Source organism: Schistocerca americana, chromosome 4 (genome assembly GCF_021461395.2).
Source record: "Schistocerca americana isolate TAMUIC-IGC-003095 chromosome 4, iqSchAmer2.1, whole genome shotgun sequence".
Taxonomy (NCBI): Eukaryota; Metazoa; Arthropoda; class Insecta; order Orthoptera; family Acrididae; genus Schistocerca; species Schistocerca americana.
This window is the reverse complement of record NC_060122.1, coordinates 226,852,284-226,871,201: the sequence shown is the minus strand read 5'-3', so window position 1 is coordinate 226,871,201 and position 18,918 is coordinate 226,852,284. Positions and strand designations below refer to the sequence as shown.

The following is an 18,918-nucleotide window of genomic DNA, read 5'->3' as shown; positions in this document are numbered from 1 at the left end:
AAAGACAAAAGCCATGAGAAGTAGCAGAAATGAGAGCAGTGAGGAACTCACCATCAAATTGGTGATAACGAAGTAAGTGAAGTTAAGAAATTCTACTATGTGAAGGCAAAAAAAATAACCCATGATGGACAAAGCAAAGATGATATAAAAAGCAGACTGGCACAGGAAAAAAGAGCTTTCCTGGCCAAGAGAAGTCAGTTAGTATCAAAAATAGATTTTAATTTGAGGAAGAAATTTCAGAGAATGCATGTATGGAACACAGCATTGTATTGTAGTGCAACATAGAATGTGTGAAAACTAGACCAGAAAAGAATCTGAGCATTTGAGGTGTAGTTCTACAGAAGAGAGGTGAACTTGCAGAATTAAAATTCAGATGTCAAGATTGATAAAATTAACTTTTTCTCGGTTTGTCATTATTAATGAAAGTTTTATTTCTGAAGATATGAAAGGAATCACCAGTCCCATGCCTTACCCAGTAGAATGTCGCTATCACAATTAATAAGACCTGCCAAACATACTTCCATCAATTCCTTGATAATGGAATTCCAGAAGGCCAATATTTACATGGCAGAATAATCTGTGCAATGCTCAAACCACTCACATAAAGATGGCTGGATGGTTGTCAGCAGGGAATACTCTTTATCCTGAGAAAATTTCAAGAATCGCAACTGTCCATTACTTATAAAAAGTCACACTCTGATACTGTGGTGCAGCATGTTAGTAAAGTTGAAGCAATATCACAATCTCTTACAGATGTTGATGAACCAGTGGGAGATATAGACAAATTGCCAAAGTTTTAGGCAGACTTCCGGCGAAATACATTATGTTTGTTATGGCTTGGAACTCCTGTGATGAAACCAGACTGACTTTTGATAATTTAACAGGAAAGTTAATGAAAGAAGAGCAATGTTTGTCACAGACTGAAGAAACAGCAACTGCATTCACTGCTATTAAGTTTAACTTCACAGGGGATAAAAATCAGTGTTCACAAGGCAATTTAAGCAAATATTCTGTGAACAGAAAAATATTGAGTGCTGTTATTGTCACAAGGAAGGCCATTGCAAGGCTGAGTGCAACAGAAGACTATTTAAATTGTCAAGAGAAAGTCAAGACCTAAACGTATAGCTGTGAGTGCAGACATTAGAAACATTTTGATTACTAATTGTGGTAGCATTTGGTTTTCAGGTAGTGCTTTATGAAAATGTATGACTTCACACCAGGGATGGTTTTTAGTGCTTAAACCATTGGGGAAGTTCGAAGTTCCTTCCTAGAAAGTAGGTAATATAGATGTCTATGTTGATAATATTGCATCAGTCATGTTAAATGCACTAGTCAGTGGCGTATGGCAACCTCTTACACTGGAGGATACATTATGTGGAACTGGTTTAAAAAAGGAAATTTTTTTCAGTGGGAGCAGCAGGCTCTAAAGATTTTTTAAATCACTTTTCATAACAGTAATATTGATGCATGGGTACTTAATAAGAGGCCTGTGACTGTTTTGTATGGGAAATATAGAATAAGCAAATTGTTCATCATCTAGCGTAGCTCTCTTATGGCACAAGAGGCTGGGAATTGCAAACTTTGAGAATATGAAGAAAATGGCTGATTGTGATTTGATTACAAATTTAAAATCAAATACAAGGGGCAGTCAGATGAAAACAAGACAGTTGGAAAAAAAAAAAAGTAAACTGTTTATTATTTCAAATGTAATCATGCTAACTGTTAATACTTTTATCACACTGTGAGACAAGATTACGAATATCTTCATAGAAAAATGTTTGTGGTCACCTACGGAACAATGAGTGTACCCAGGCGTGCACATTTTTGTTCGAAGCCAATGGGGAGGGTGGGGAAGGGGGGGGGGGATAATTCCCATCCATGTGTTGCCAAGAGTGTGCTGACTACACTGCAGAAATTTCACTGCAAAGCCCTTACACATCCTCCATACATCACTATCACTCCTCATGCCTTTTCCATGTTTTTGGAGCTGTGACGAAAGGTATTCATGGCCCCTGATGTGCTTCAGAGGAAGAGATGCACGCCTGGGTGCAATCATCATTCTGTAGGCAATCACTAACTTTTTTCCATGAAAACGTTGACCATCTTGTCTACCAATGAGCTGTGAAATAATAAACAATTTACTTACTTTTTTTCCAATTGTCTCATTTTAGTTTGACATTCCCTATACTTTAAGAAAATTATTTCGTGAATCATTTCAATATGGTGAACTGCATAGTGAGAGGTTGAAATTACAATTGCGAACTACAGGTGAATTTGTTCGTGATTATGTATGTGGAAAGATGCCACACACATCATTAGGTGGAGCCAACTATTTTGTTGTTTTTAATGATGATTGTATATCGTATGGATTTGTATATTATGACAGGAACAAAACTGACATTGCTTCTGTGCTCCAATAGTTTCCACGTTTGGCTGAAAGGCAGTTGGGGAATAGGCTTAAATTTACATGGGGTTTCAAAAAGAAAATATATATTTTGGATGCATATATCTATTAAACTGTAAGATATAAAACTGTGAAACTTGGGTCGCATATTTACGAATCTCTCTCAAGTTTGTATTACAGATGTTTAGTGTGTTCTCCACCAATGACAAGAACAATGGTATATTGATACTCGGATTCCTCCTGTAATTGGGTAAGCATGTACATTGTCACTGATGTTACGGCAGTATGGATCCAGTTCTTCAACACTTCTAGAATCTGTGGTAGTGTCGGTGCGTAAATGTTGTTAATGAAACACGACAGTAAGAAGTCACAGGACATTAAATCTGGTGACCTAATAGGACAGCTAAGAATTGCTAAGTCACTGGCTGTTTGGCAACCAATCCAACAGCGTGGTAGAGTTTCATTCAGATATTCACGCACTTGGCATCTCCATGGAGGGGTGCCTTTCCCTGTCTTGTTGAAAATGAAGTCATCTGTGTTCAGCCTCAGAAACAGCATTTTTTAACTTATCAAGATATTAGTAACTCATTAATCATGTTTCCACCACAGAAGAATGAGCTGTGAACAGATGAGTGGGTATTGTACAAAACTTATTGATTTTAGGTGAATCTTGTACAAGTTCAGTGTGTGCATTTGGGTTCTATACGCCTCAGATATGAACATTGTGTTTGTTTACATTCCCGCTAAGGTGAAAAGTTGCTTCATCAATGAACACAGTGTGTTATGTGAAAGTGTTATCATTGTCAACAGCATTTTGAAGCTCGTCAGAAATTGCTACACATTTGCTTTTGTTGTCATAGTACAGAGCCTGTAATGGCTTAACTTGTACAGCTTTGCAACCAACCAATGTCTCAAAACATGTTAAACTGTTGTTGTAGGCAGTTGTAACTGCCGACTGCCACAAGAAGTTGATTTTGCAGCACTACATTGGAAAGCAGTTTGAATTTGTGTGAAATTTTCTTCAGAAACATGAGGGCAGCCAGAACTGTTTCGTTTGTGTAGACATCCTGCATCTACAGACAGTGAATGTTACATCCATTTGGAGGATCAGTTTGGTACCTCAACCTGAAATGTCTGCACTGTAATCATAGAATTACATTTCGCAAACTCGGAAACACAAAATGATTTCTGCTGTGAAGTAGCCATTTTGCAACATGTGACACCAATTAAGCAAACAAAGACCACCAACATCTAGCAACAATGAATATAAACTAGACAATGCATTTGTTCCTCCAATTCTTTCTGTGGCACAGCAATCGATAGTTAAAATAGCACAACACTTTATAATATATATATTATTTCCAAAACTCCCTGCTTTAGGGCAGACAGTGGGACAGAGTTTGTTGATCATCAACTTCATAGTTGTTTCAAGAAGACAGACGTCATCCGTGAAACCAGTTTGGTATACACCCATAGAATAATGGTAAACCTGAACATGAAATCAGATCTATAGTGGAAAGTGCTCGCACAATGCTTCTTGGTTTTGGCATTCCAGGTACACTTTGGGCAGAAGCTGTCACATAGCAGTCTGTACATTAAATCACTTTCCATCTAAGCCTACTTGTGATAAGATGCCATATGAGAAATGATTTGGAAAAGAAACATCATTAAAACATATGAGGAGGTTTGGAGCTGAATACTTTATGGATGCTCCCAAACGTTTTCAGTTCAAATTTCAAAGCATATCAAAGAAGATGGCAGTGACTAGTTACAACAATAATTGTTTCATGAGATGTGGACTTTAACGAAAATACCACAGTGTATCCTACAGAAACCAGAACCAGCAACATTTTGTTTGGATACAGCAGGTACAGAAGGAGACGTAGTTCAACAACCTGTTAAAAATGGAGATGAAATGGAAGATTAAGGAGCCTGTGTTAGCAGAGAAGGTTGCTCAGTTAGGAATGAATCTTAGAAAGTGTGATGAACTTCATCCTTCAGTTAGTTTCCAAAATTGTGTGGCGTGCACAGCAGTCATTGATGAACCACAAACTTTCAAGTAGGTGATGGTATGCAGCAACTCTGAGATGTGGTACAAAGCAGTGAAATATGAGATGTCCTCATTGGCATTAAATCATACCTGGGATTTAGTGGCTCTACTTCCAGGTCATCAGGTTGTCAGTTGTAAGTTGGTTTACAAGATTAAATGTAAGCCAGATATTAGCGTAATGAGATATAAAGCTAAATTATGTGCAAAAGAATATTATGAGCAACCTGAACTTGATTGTGGAGAAAATTTTACCCTGTTGTGAGGTATGAATCAGGTTATATTTTTCTGGCTTAGAATGATATGGACATGAAGCAGTTTGATGTGAAAACTGTCTTAATGGTGATTTGCAAGAATATATTTCATGAAACAGCCAGAAGTTTTCAACAGTGACAATGCAGATTTAGTCTGCAGGTTAAAGGAAAGCCTTCATGGGGTGAAGCAGCCTCCTTGATGTTGGAATTAAAAATTTGTTCAGTTTATTTTGTTTTTTTTTATGGAGTAGGTATCATAGTAAAACCAGACCTAGAGGAATATGTGGAAGCAGTAGAATACACAAGTGATAGGGTGATGAGGATTCGGCTGAGGACAAGGAATGTAGTGAAGGACTTCATCCATGTATATACACCGCAAACAAGAAATAAAGAAGAGAACATAGAGTGTTTTCTTAAGAGTATTTTCTTAAGAGTATTTTCTTAAGCTATTAGTGAGTAGAATTACAGATGTAGAACCAATAGTAATAGGTGACCTAAATGCGCAGGTAGGCAAAGAAAGGCTAGGGAAGGAGGAGACCATTGGCCCATATGGATATCGGAGGATAAATGAGGAAGGAGAGAAACTGGTTGATTTCTATGAAAGAAACGGGCTGATTGTGGGCACCAAATGATTCCTTAAAATGAATAACCAAAAGATAATGAGATATGAATGGGGTGATAGATGGACGAAGAGGTGGAAAAGAAAAATCGGAGACAGTTGACGGATGTAACTGCACTCCCAGGAGATACTTTGGATGGAGACCATCGAGTGGTGGTGGCAAAGATGAGATTCAGTGAATTGAAAGACATAAAGGAAGAAAGGGAAAGGAAGGAAAAGTGTGGGAACTAAAGGATGACATGGTACAATAAAAGTTTAAGGACTTACTTAAACGTAAATTCTCTAACACCAAGTATGGCAATGTGGAAGAGGAATGGGTTTAGTTCAAAGAAGTGTTTGTAAGCTCTGCTGAGAAGACCTGTGGCAGAGTGCCCGGAAGGGCAAAGGAAAAGGAGACACCATGGTGGAATAAGAGGGTGAAGGAGGCAGTAAAAGAAAAGAAGAAAGCCTGGCATGAATGGAAGAGAGACTGAACAGCTGAATGTGAAAGGAAATACCAGGATAGTAAAAACAAGTGTAAGAAAATGGTAGCAGAAGAAAAGAGGAAAAGTTGGGAGAAATTAACCTGAGAGCTGGAAAAAGATGTTACTAGTGGTAAGAAGATGATATATGGAATTACAAAGAGTATGAGGAAGGAATAAACATACAAAAAGCTAGTGAAAGGGGAAAGCGGAGAGCTATTAATCCAACCAGAGGAGGTAAGGAAAAGATGGAAGAGTACTTTGATAAATTACTAAATGTGAAGAATGACAATGGAAAGGGAATAGAAGTACGGCAGGGAGGCAGGGGTCTGGAAGAAGAGGAGGATATAACGATATTAGAAGTGGAACTAGCTCTGAGAAAAATGAAAACAGGAAAGGCACCTGGGATAGGTGAAACTACTGTGGAGGTGTTAAAGGCAGCTGGACCAGTTGGGCTACAGTGGCTATATAGACTAATAAGATGCATTTGGACTCGAAAATGTGTACCTGAAGAATGGGGAAAGGGAGTAATAATCCCAGTTTTCAAGAAGGATGACAGGAAAGTACGTGACAACTATCGAGGGATCACACTCATATCCCAAGTAGCAAAAATAATGGAGAGGATACAAGAAATAAGAGTGAGAGAAATAGTGGAAGGGCAGTTAAAAGAGGAGCAGTATGGCTTTCATCATGGTAGATCCACAGTGGACCCAATCTTTAGTATGAGACAGTTGATGGAAAGACATTGGGAATATGGGAAAGATCTGGTGATAACATTTCTCGACCTAGTGAAAGCGTGTGACAGTGTTTCCAGGGAAAAGGTATGGGCAACCTTGAAGAGAAAAGGAGTTGGAAAGCAAATACTTGAAGTCCTCCAGGTAATGTATGAAGAAAGCTCTAGTTGTGTGCAGACACCAGTTGGAGGAACTGAGTGGATTAGGGACTAAGACAAGGAAGTGTGATATCACCACTATTATTTATAATGGTGATGGATGAAATAGTCAAAGAGACTAAAGAAGCCCATAGAGGAAGGGGGATGAAGCTGTTACTGTTTGCTGATGATATTGTGGTGTGGGCAACAAGCAGTAAGGGTGTACAAAAACAAATAGACATTCTAAATTATAAGGTCGAGAAATATGGAATGAAATTTAGTGTGGATAAAAGCAAGACCATGGTGGTAACCAGAGGGGATAGAGAGGGCGAGGGACAAATTCATATTAAGGGACGAGATATTGAAATAGTGGACAACTTTAAATACTTGGGAAGTGTATTAATGGGTATTGCACGTTTTGAGACAGAAATTAGCAAAAGATTACCACAGAGTAGTACATTTTACCAGTGTGTGAGGGGCTTGGTGTGCGGAAGGGAAGTGCCAATGAGGTGCAAGCTTTTGCTATACAAGACTGACTTCACACCCTTACTAATTTACAGCTCAGAGACTTGGACTATGACTAAAAGAGAGGAGAGTAGGATACAATCCAGTGAAATGAAGTTTCTGAGAAGTGTGCTAGGGACGACAAGGAGAGACAGAATGAAAAATGAAGATGTTAGGAAGGAAATTGGAGTGGAGAAGTTACTGAGAAAATTGAAAGGAATAGAAAATGGTTTGGGAATGTGAAGAGGATGGGAGAGGGAAGAATACCAAGAAGAATGATGGAATTCAAGATTGAGACCAAGAGGAAGACCGAGAACAAGATGGATTGATACAATAAAGGTGAGTTTGAGGAGGAGAAACCTGCTATGGAACCAAACTGTGAAAGAAGAATGGCAGAGAGACAGAGTAAAATGGCGAAATACCATTGAGAGCCCAACTGACCAGATGTTGATAAAGGGGAAACGAAGATGATGATGATGATGATGATGATGATGATGATGATGATGATGATGATGATGATGATGACGATGATGATTATCCGTGTGACACCTATTGATTACAGTTTATAGTTATGTCTGAAGCACTGCCAAGTTAATGAAGACAAGAAATCCTTGGAAAATGTACCATTTTGTGAGGCTGTTTTGTTTGCTGCTGCAGTGACAAGGCTTGACATAATGTTTTCTTTCAGTCAAGTGAGTTGGTTTCTCAACAACTGGGGATCTGATCATTGGACTCCTGCTGGACACATCCTAAAGTATCTTCAAGATATGAGAAACAAAGCTATTAAGTACAGTGGTTGTCAACTTCACATATACTTAGATTCAGATTTTGCTGGAGGCATCAGTATTCATTTAACGAGAGGCTACGCCATTAAATTGACCAGTGGACTTGTTACCAGGTCATCTCACAAACAAAAATGTATTGCCAGATATACAATAGAAGTAGAGGCTATTGCAACATCTGATGCAGGTTGTTGAAATCACTTGGCTTCTTATGTGCCTTGGGAAGCTTGATGTCAGCATGAAGCAAAGTACTCACCTTTTTTGTGGACAACCAGAGTGAATTACAGGTAAAGAAAGCAGTGAAAATCACAAACAAATTAAACACACTGGCATAAAGCTTTATTACATTCATAATAAAATAAATAACAGTTCTGGTCTTATTTCCTGTGTTAGATCATAAGATCAGTTGACAGACATGTTGACAAAAGCACTTTCAAAAGAAAAGTTAACAAATTAATTGCATATCTGTATCAAATATGTTTTTAAAATCAGCAAATTAGAGTGGAGTGAATAAAGAGTTGTCTGTAAACTTGCCATGTTACAAATCAGATAAAATCCCAAGCTTTCAATGTCTCCATCATAGTTGTCAGGGGCTAAGTTTGACTTGTGGAACTGGCAAGGCTCTCAGTTATAGGCCCAGCGATGGCATCTGATTGGCTGGATTATGTCATGGTGAATCATGGAACTGAAGTGATTACCTCTATGTCCATTGATCATATTTGTACACTCTATCCACCCTCACTAGCAGCACCGTTACTCCCTTTGAGCAATAAGCTATGAGAAGTCTTCCTCTGTACTCTTTCTTTGTCATGTGAATGCTTCCATTCATTGCTAAGTATGTAACTGGTGTCTCTCTTGTCATTTTTATCACAGGGTCTAATTTTCACTGCTTCTTTAATAACTGATTTCCAGCAGTTTGAAGCATGGGCCAGAATTGTTATAAGTTCAGACATAATCTTATGTTTATTTAACAGGCTGTGCTCAGCAATATCTGATTTTTCAAAATTCCTGTATGAAGAGAGAGAGAGAGAGAGAGAGAGAGAGAGAGCATATTATTCTCAATGCATCAATGAAGTTGGTTTGTTAGTGTCTTTCCTCCAACCCAACTATGTTGTCACATGTGTATTTGTGTTAAATTGATGAATGTCACTTGGATGCTGTAAAATTTTATCAAAGAAATCTTATAACCTACAAAGTATTTGAACTAATTCGTACCTTCTGATGCAGGTACTAGAGAAGGCAGAAAGAGAAGAGAGAGTAGAAACTGATGAACCTCAGCTCAAGGCTGTGGAAGAAACTGTGGAAGAACTTGAAGAAAAAACTGAAGACTCAAAGAAGGAATCAACTGAAGTCAAGGCAGAAGAAATGGATATGTATTCACCAAACCGGGAGCAAGAACATGTTCGATTTTCAAAAGTGTCAGATGTTAATAATATGCGGATGTTGCGATACTTAAGAAGACTACAATTCAGAGAAAGTCATCCATTGCATATGCAAGAGCAGAAGAAACCTTTCATCACAAGTCAGACATATCTATGTTTACTAGCCTGGGCTTGTTCTGCACTTATTGTATGGAGATACATTTCATTCTTCTCAATCATCATTCCACCCCTGTTCGTCATCTACCTAGTTAAACGACTTGGTAAGTACATTATCTACATACTCGGTGTTGGTGAATTGGAAAATAATAACACTTAATGCCCAAACTCTTCAAACTTTAGAGGTGTACAATATTGTTGCGAGCATTGCCCGATTATTGTTATAAAGAAAGAAGTTGCTACGCATAACATGTGTGCACTATCACTTGCTGTTGAAGGTGGATGCAAGGAAGGAAACTCATTGATTAACTCTCTTGTCTACCATTATTAGGAGAAGAGTTTTTATTTTTCTACGTTCAAGTATCAGGCCTTTTTCTTTTATGGCACTCAACTCTTCCTTGGTCTTCCCTGACTTCTTCAGCCTACTGGATTATAATTTCTAACCATGTTGGGTAGTCTGCTGCAGTTCATTGTGTCAAGTAGTTGACCATGTTTTCTTCTGTTGTCTTCAATTTAGAGTTTCTTACATTAGATATGTTTATTGCTTCCTAATGCCACTTTTTTTAATCTGTCTGCTCTGGTACAGCTTAAACTGCCCTAAAAATCCCATTTCAGCTTCCTGGATCTTACTTTCCTGTCGTTTGTAAAATTCATATTATTGAGGAAAAAGACCTTGTTTCACAAAGTGCCTAGCATTCAGCACACATTGGTCTGTTGATTACTCATATGATTTTGAACGCATCCCTGTTGGTTTTTGAACATTTTTGATCAAATTCTAAGTTGGTTTCTGATTGAATCATAAGTTGATTTTTGAATGTGTGCATAGTGCACATGATGTCTCTGCCAGGGGAATCCCCGTCGCATCTAGAAATAAACTTTCATGCAGACAAAAGGGGACGGGTCCATACGAACTGAGCAAATAAAGCCAAAGGGGTGAATGACAATCGCTGTTTATGTGGTTGACTGGGTTTGCAAATGATCAGCCTCGTTATAATTACTAGTGAATTCCATTGATTCAGACTGCCAGAGTGGAGATAAGCAACTAACAGGAATAACAGGCAACAAAGATTACGTATTGTCTTCTCTGTGTATCCAAAAAAATGAAATTTTGACAGAAAATTTTTGGCCATACCACTACACCACTAAGGGCCAGTTATACAGTCCCCAGCTAGCAGCCGCAAAAGTTCTGTTCTGGGAGTAGCGCGGAAAACGCGTTGCACGAATGTGTAATAATGCCTAACTGGAGAATAAATGCGGGATAACTAAACTGGTGATTGTGGCAGGGTTAGTGAAGTTAACCAGAGAATAAATTTTGACACCGGCAGGAATGGTTACAGAATTAGTGATAACAAGATTGTTTGTTAGAATGAGGAAGGAGAAGTAACGGGTACTCACACAAATTATGGAAGAATATGACGGTTCCAAATTTATGTAAAAATTTTGTACTACTACTTGTAGTAGGCCTAATAGGCATTTGATGTGGTACCTCGTGAATTATATTCTGTCATGTTATAAAAATGACCATATGTGCCAAAGCAGTCTTGTTTATTTAGTGTGTGTAGCAATTGCTGCACTATTAGGCAGGCCTTTTTCGTTTTATGTAGCAGACAGTAACAAAATACACGTAATCAGATCGAGAAACCACACCAGTCTTGGTACTGTTTGTATAGACAGCTTTTCTAATATTAGACAACAACATTTCGTTTTTTCATGTAGCAAAGTGTTGACGAACTTTGATGAGGTACTAGATCCTTTCCCAGAAAGGAAAGTATGCCATATAACACTGTGGCAAGATTAGAGAGAAAAAAATTGGTAGGACCAAAGGATTGATGAAATGTGTACTGTCTTGCTTGTCTCTAGTCTTTTCTGAATTTATGTATCCTATAATTAATTTTATGTCACACAAAACAGCAAGTTATTAGCTAATAGGCAATAAAGAGTGCATATTTTCTGAAGAGTTCTTGTTCTGCCGGTTATTATTGCGAGATTTTTTAAAAGAAGGGCAGGATGTCAAAACAGCCGATTGGGAGCAGAAGAGGCACCACAGGGCATTTTAATTTCCACTGACCTGAATATAGTTTGGTGGCACCCATTACAAAATTTTATATGTTTGAATTCCACGGAACGAAACATAGAGACGTGCGGTGAAAGAATGCTGTGTGAAGAGGCGTGGCACTGCACTTCGGCACACTTAAGACCAAATAACCTGTCTTACGTTCCCTCAAACGTATATGTTTTATGTATCAGACTCTTAAGAAACAAGTGCACTACAAAATGAAGATATTTTTGAAAAGTCGATTTTTTGAATTTTTGGCGTCCTACCTCAAACGCTCGAGGGAGGAGGCGCCACTATCTAATATTGCCCTGGTCCGGAAATACCGTAGATCCGGACCTGATGCACAGATCAGTCTGAGTTGTAGTGGGAACGTGGTAGTCTCCACGTGACCCGTATTTACTTTAAGTGATCTCGCTGTTTCCTCTTTTTTTATTGCTCTCCCGTCAAATGAAAACAAAACGGATTTCTGTGACTGGGAGCTATAAAGTGAATTGAAATACATTCACATAATTACGGAAGGCTAAAATATGTTATTGGTTCCATATTTTATTTTGTTTCCACCTTTCTGACAGTCAAGCGTTAATCGGCTTGCGGAACAATGAAGTTATTTTTTTCAGTTTGTTAAAGAAATTTGACTTTTATTAATCTTTTCTGCTGAGGCAGTCAATTTATTTGATACGAAGTGTTTAATTCCACGCTATTGGCAAGTTTCAACTGTTCGCTGCATTTCAAGTTCACATTTTCATCTTCTAGCACGCATGGTTATTATGCCTTAATAAAGAACTAAACCTGAGATAATACAGTACTGGTACTCCAAGAAAATTATATCTGAATCTGCACATACAAATGTGCACTTTAAGCCGAATTATACATTTTAGTATGGTTCGCATAATTCCCATGCTCTTGGAGTATCCTCTAATGTTTTCTTTTATGAAATAATGTAAGCTCTTTTAATGTTGTACACGTTATTGTAGCTGCGCAAGCATGGCGACACCTGTCATCTGGTGCAACTGCTGAAACGAATCTATTTCTAACAGGTCGCGGGAAAATATTCTGAATGGTTGTTTGAAAAGTGTTACTTTCAAGTAAAGTAAATTTCCTTTTACACAAGATGAACTCTGAGTGCGAATGTCTGATGAATTTCTTAAATCACAGAGCATTTGACTCTCATTCAAAAATCAAATCTTTGAGGATGACCATTTAAAATATTTTCGAGCCCAGAAGATCAGACATTTATGTCATTGTTAAAAATTTTACTGGCATTTTTTTGTGATGTACCTTAAAGTGTAACACGCTCAGAAAAGATCAACATTATGTGTGAAAGCTTAGCTTCTCTTGAAGCTTATTAATCTTAGAGACCAATGCTATACGTAAAGGCTTTTCTTTTGTTGTAGCAACACTATGTACATCAATTTAAACCATTACCTTTTCCTATTTGTGTGTTCGTGCTACTTAACAGTGATGTTGCCATTGGCTGACTACATCACGTGTCCTATGCTCTGAATACCCGCTGTCATCGACTGGCGAGATCGCTTGACATGAGCTACGACTGGCTTACAAAAATGCATTGCAATGTCGGTTTCAATCCTTTGGAAAGTAACATGCAGTGTTTAGTAGAATTCGAATTTATACTTTCGTAATACGAAATATGCAGTGTATGTGTTGCTGCACATCAGACATCTTTCCAAAACGTGTTTTTTCCCCTGAGTTTCGTTTTCTAAAGTGCTGGGAAATTCTATGCCGGTGTGTAAAACCACAACCATTGAAAGGATTGATAAGTTTTACAGCTCTGAGGAAAAGTATACTGGCCATTAGTTGCAGTAATTCTTGAAACTTTTAAAGTATACTGTTACTTAACACGTAAAAAGTGTATTTTCATCCGGGAGAAAGTGTATTTTTAACCGGGAAATCTGGAAAAAATCCGGGACTTTTTTTTCCTTGTCCACGTATATACCCTGTTTATATATTTATTAAAAAGTGTGGTTAAAATGCTGTTATACTCTTGTCTTACAGCCCTAGTGCTGTCAGCTCTCCATTCATATCTAATGTGATTGTTGTGTTCTTGTGTAAGCTTTTTAAGTTGTTTATTAAATGGAATGGGCACTCATTATTATGCTCTGCAGTTTTATCTGTGTTAACTTTATCAAACACTTTTTCTGGACCAAAAATGCTTACTGGCTCTCATGTTTAAATTTTTTATGTTTTTCAGTGACCTGTTTCATCACAAATACAGTGTCCGTTGTCATTTTCTTCAAGGAAATCCATTTCATTCGTGACTTAATAAACATTGTGACCTTATTTTGAATGTGCTAATCAGGATCCAGCATAAGTCTTGCATGCTGTCTCCGGGAAGGAATCCCTCTAAAATTTTGGTAGTTACTTCTATCTCCTTTTTATTAAGCATTAGGTTAAAAGTGTTTATTGTAGCCACAACTTAAAAATGTGTCCTACCAACCAATCCTTTCTTCTAGTCAAGTTGTGCCACAAATTTCTCTTCTCTCCAATTTTATTCGGTACCTCCTCATTAGTTACATCATCTACCCATATAATCTCCGGCATTTTTCCGTAGCACCGTATTTCTAAAGCGTCTACTCTATTCTTGTCTAAACTATTTATTGTCCATGTTTTAGTTCCATACCTGGCTACACTACATACAAATACTTTCAGAAAAGACTTCCTGACACATAAGTCTTTACACAGTGTTAACAAATTTCGCGTCCTCAGAAATGCTTTCCTTGCGATTGCCAGGCCAGTCTACATTTTATATGCTCTCTGCTTCGACCATCACCAGTTATTTTGCTCCCCAAACAACAAAACTCATCTACTACTTTAAGTGTCTCATTTCCTAATCTAGTTCCCTCAGCATCACCTGATTTAATTCGCTTGCATTCCGTTATCCTCGTTTCGCTTTTGTGGACGTTCATCTTATATCCTTTCAAGACACTGTCCATTCTGTTCAACTGCTCTTCCAGGTCCTTTGCTGTCTCTGACAGAATTACAATGTCATCGGCAAACCTCAAAGTTTTTATATCTTCTCAATCTATTTTAATTCCTTTTTTTTTTTCTTTTTCTTTTTTTTTTTTCTCTCCCCCCCCCCCCCCCCCCCCCCCCCCCCTTTTACTGCTTGCTCAATATACAGATTGAATAACATCGGGGATAGGCCACAACCCTGTCTCACTCCCTTCCCAGCCACTGCTTCCCTTTCATGCCCCCTAGACTCTTATAACTGCCACCTGGTTTCTGTACAGATTGTAAATAGCCTTTTGCTCCCTGTATTTGACCCCTGCCACCTTCAGAATTTGAAAGAGAGTATTCCAGCCAGCATTGTCTGAAGCTTTCTCTAAGTCTACAAATGCTAGAAGTTTAGGTTTGCCTTTCCTTAATCTATCTTCTAAGATAAGTCATAGGGTCAGTATTGCCTTGTGTGTTCCAACATTTCTATGGAATCCAAACTTATCTTCCCCAAGGTTGGCTTCTACCAGTTTTTCCATTTGTCTGCAAATAATTCATGTTAGTATTTTGCAGCCGTGACTTTACTAAACTGATAGTTCAGTAATTTTCACACCTGTGAACACCTGCTTTATTTGGGATTGGAATTATTATATTGTTCTTGAAATCTGAGGGTATTTTGCCTGTCTTATACATCTTGCTCACCAGATGGTAGAGATTTGTCACGGCTGGTTATCCCAAGGTTATCAGTAGTTCTAATGGAATGTTGTCTACTCCCGGCCTTGTTTCAACTTAGGTCTTTCAGTGCCCCGTCAAATTCTTCATGCAGTATCATATATCCCATTTCATCTTCATCTACATCCTCTTCCATTTCCATAATAGAACCCTTAAGCACTTTGCCCCTGTATGGACATTCTATATACTCCTTCCATCTTTCTGATTTCCCTTCTTTGCTTAGAACTGGTTCTCCATCTGAGCTTTAGATATTCATACAGGTGATTCTCTTTTTTCCGATCACTTTAATTTTCCTGTAGGCAGCATCTACCTTATCCCTAGTGATATATGCCTCTACATCCTTACATTTGTCATCTAGCCATCCCTGCTTAGCCATTTTGCACTTCATGTCGATCTCATTTTTGAGACATTTGTATTCCTTTTCGCCTATTTCTTTTACTGCATTATTATATTTTCTTCTTTCATTAATTAAATTCAGCAACTCTTGTATTACCCATGGATTTCTACTAGCCCTCTTACCCACGGATTTCTACGTCTCATCTCTTTTGCACCTTTTTGCAGTTTCTTCGGTTTTGATCTACAGTTCATTACCAACAAATTGTGAGCAGAGTCCACGGTTGCCCCTGGAAATGTCTTCTAATTTTCAACCTGGTTCCTACATCTCTGTCTTACCATTATATAATATATCTGAAACCTTCCACTGTCTCCAGTCTTCTTCCTCCTATACAATCTTCTTTCATGATTCTTAAACCAAGTATTAGGCTATTATTAAGTTATGCTCTGTGCAAAATTCTACTAGGCTGCTTCCTCTTTCATTCCTTGCCCCCATTCCATATTTACCTACTACTTTTCTCTTTCTTCTTTTTCTACTATCGAATTCCAGTCCCCCGTGCTATAAATTTCTGTCTCCCTTAACTATCTGAATAATTTCTTCTGTCGCATCATACATTTCATCAATCTCTTTATTATCTGTGAAGCTAGTTGGCATATAAACTGTGGTATGCATGGGCTTCATGTCTATCTAGGCTACAATAATGTGTTCACTACGCTGTCTGTAGTAGCTTACCTACTCTCCTATTTTTTTTATTCATTATTAAACCTACTCATGCATTACCCCTAATTGATTTTGTATTTATAATCCTGTATTCACTTGACCAGAACTCTTGTTCCTCCTGCCACCGAACTTCACTAATTCCCACTGTGTATAACTTTAACCTATCCATTTCTCTTTTTAAATTTTGTAACCTACCTGCCCAATTAAGTGATCTGCTTCCATGCTCCGATCCGTAGAATGCCAGTTTTCTTTCTCCTGATAATGCCGTCCTCCTGAGTAGTCCCTACCTGGAGATCCGAATGGGGGACTATTTTATCTCTGGAATATTTTACCCAGGAGGCTGCCATCATAATTTATTCATACAGTAAAGCTGCATGCCCTCGAGAAAAATTACGGCTGCAGCTTCCCCTTGCTTTCAGCAGTTCACAGTACTAGTACAGCAACACTATTCTGGTTAATGTTACAAGGCCAGGTCGATCATCCAAACTGTTGCCCCTGCAACTACTGAAAAGGCTGCTGCGCTTCTTCAGGAACCACACATTTGTCTGGCCTCTCAACAGATGCCGCTCCATTGTGGTTGCACCTATGGTACGGCTATCTGTATCACTGATGCACGCAAGCCTCCCCACCAATGATAAGGTTCACAGTTCATGGGGGTGGGGGCAATTCTACTATATTTTGTGAATTTTAATAACCATCGAGTGTCAAAGGAGAGCAATGCAGTCTTGATGATAAAAAATTTCTTTAAAATACATTTCAATCATTCCTTCTCATGTCTCATTACGAGAAACATAAATAAAAAACAGAATAAACTTACTGACAATTTTTCTGAGTGTTCTATATCTTGAAGCTAGCTTTATAAGCAACGTTACTTGTAAAATATTGGATAGTTAAAAGTAACTACAATTTTAAAAAGATATGGAGAAGGGTAAGTACACCCCCCTCCCCCCCCCCCCCCCCCTCTCCCACCTGTGGGATGGTGTTTAGAGTAGGCCCGAGGTATTCCTGCCTGTCTTGTACTCTCTTGGTAACCTTAAATGGTGAAATTTCAAGTAATTCACAACTTTCATTAAATTATTGAAGAGCTGTAGATGGATCTGGTGTATATTCTTGATCTTCAACTTCACATTCATCCATCCCTGGAAGGTTATTCCCCATAGGAGATAAAATGTCCTTACGGCATGTTATGCACAGCTTGTTACCTGGGATATGTCCAAGGGTTTTGTATTTTCTTGCCATTGTTTAAGAAATAGGTTTCAAAGATTTCTTAGCAGGCTTTTTGCCATTCTTCTTAAAAGGGTCACAGCAAATTCTTTGTCTGTCTTCAAATGTTCCCAAATAGAGCCTTTTGTGAGAAGAACAAACACACTCAATACTTTCACAGGTGCTTCTTAGCTTCAATAATTCAATATCAGCTTGATTCAGGCTTGACATATCTGTTAAATCAAGCTCTTCACTGCTACTTCTTTTCTTCTGACACACAACTGCTGACACAAAACAAAAGAACATTTGTTTTCCATTGTGATTTTTAATCAACTGTATATGTTGCAGAAAAGAACTGGATGGTTTGAAACTTTTTCTTGTTCTCTAATTAGTCAAGAATGTACTATGAAGAATCTTCAAGGGAGAAATGTGAAAGAGTTAATGACTACTTTATTAAGTGATCTCTAATATTCACATTATGGAACCAGACAGAATGGCTATTTATGTAAGAAGCACAAAATCAAGACAAAAAAGTCCTTCAGATATATATATAAAGTGCACAGACTCACAAAAACCTAACAAACACGGCCAGGGTTGCATGTGAGAGTTGCTGCTAGACTGAATTTTTCATTGTTGTTTCTTGTATTGTTGATTAGCTATTTGAAGCAATTAGTTATTACAGCACTATTGAAAAAGTATAAGATCTAAGAATAGAGGACAAACACCCTTCTGATTTTTTTAATGTTGAAAAGTATGGCAGTAGGAATTATTTGAAACAAAAATTCAGATGGTGAGACTTGTGATTCTGCTGAAAAAAAATTCCTGAAATTTGAAAAAAATGGTGAGTAATTACATTAATTACAAATTTTCAAACATTTTTTGCTTACACACAGCACTTTAATAATTTTTATATTATAGCTGTATTCTTTTACTTTCCAATGTCACCAAGTTGAATAAAAGTGATTCATAAATAAAGAAGTTATAGTGGTTACAAACTTACGAGGCACTTGGTTTCTCAACACCAGTTGGTAGAAGGGGCCCACATTTCAAAATGGTCTCCTAATTACAATTTTGGTCAAAAAATTCCAGAAAAAATATTTTAACCCTAACTCATTATGTAGATTCTTACACCAAATTTTCAGAAAAATCTGTGACATAAGGGCAACGGCCACTGGGTGATTTCACGTGAAATTAACCACAGGCAACCACCTTTTATCCCCATAAAGCAAGGAAGAAAAGTCTCCAAAACTGGAACAATACCGTAGTTATTCTACTTCATCAGGAAGAAGACAGACAAGCCAAAAAACTATAGACGTATCAGTATCTTTCTCCGTAATGTACAAGATGTTCACAAAAATTATCAGCAGTGACACAGAAAAAACATTGGATTTTACTCCATCAAAGAAAACAAGCTGGTTTTCAGTGTAGTGTCTCCATTGTC

General features: G+C 37.9%; 1 protein-coding gene across 1 annotated transcript in view; it reads left to right on the top strand.

The window, feature by feature from the left end:
* The window catches only part of LOC124613070 (transmembrane protein 245), a 255,887-nt gene that overhangs the window by 26,979 nt on the left and 209,990 nt on the right, over positions 1 to 18,918 (top strand). The window contains exon 4 of the mRNA XM_047141653.1: positions 9,170 to 9,584. Within this exon, the coding sequence (XP_046997609.1) occupies positions 9,170 to 9,584 (415 nt within the window). The remainder of the gene's footprint in view (positions 1 to 9,169; positions 9,585 to 18,918) is intronic.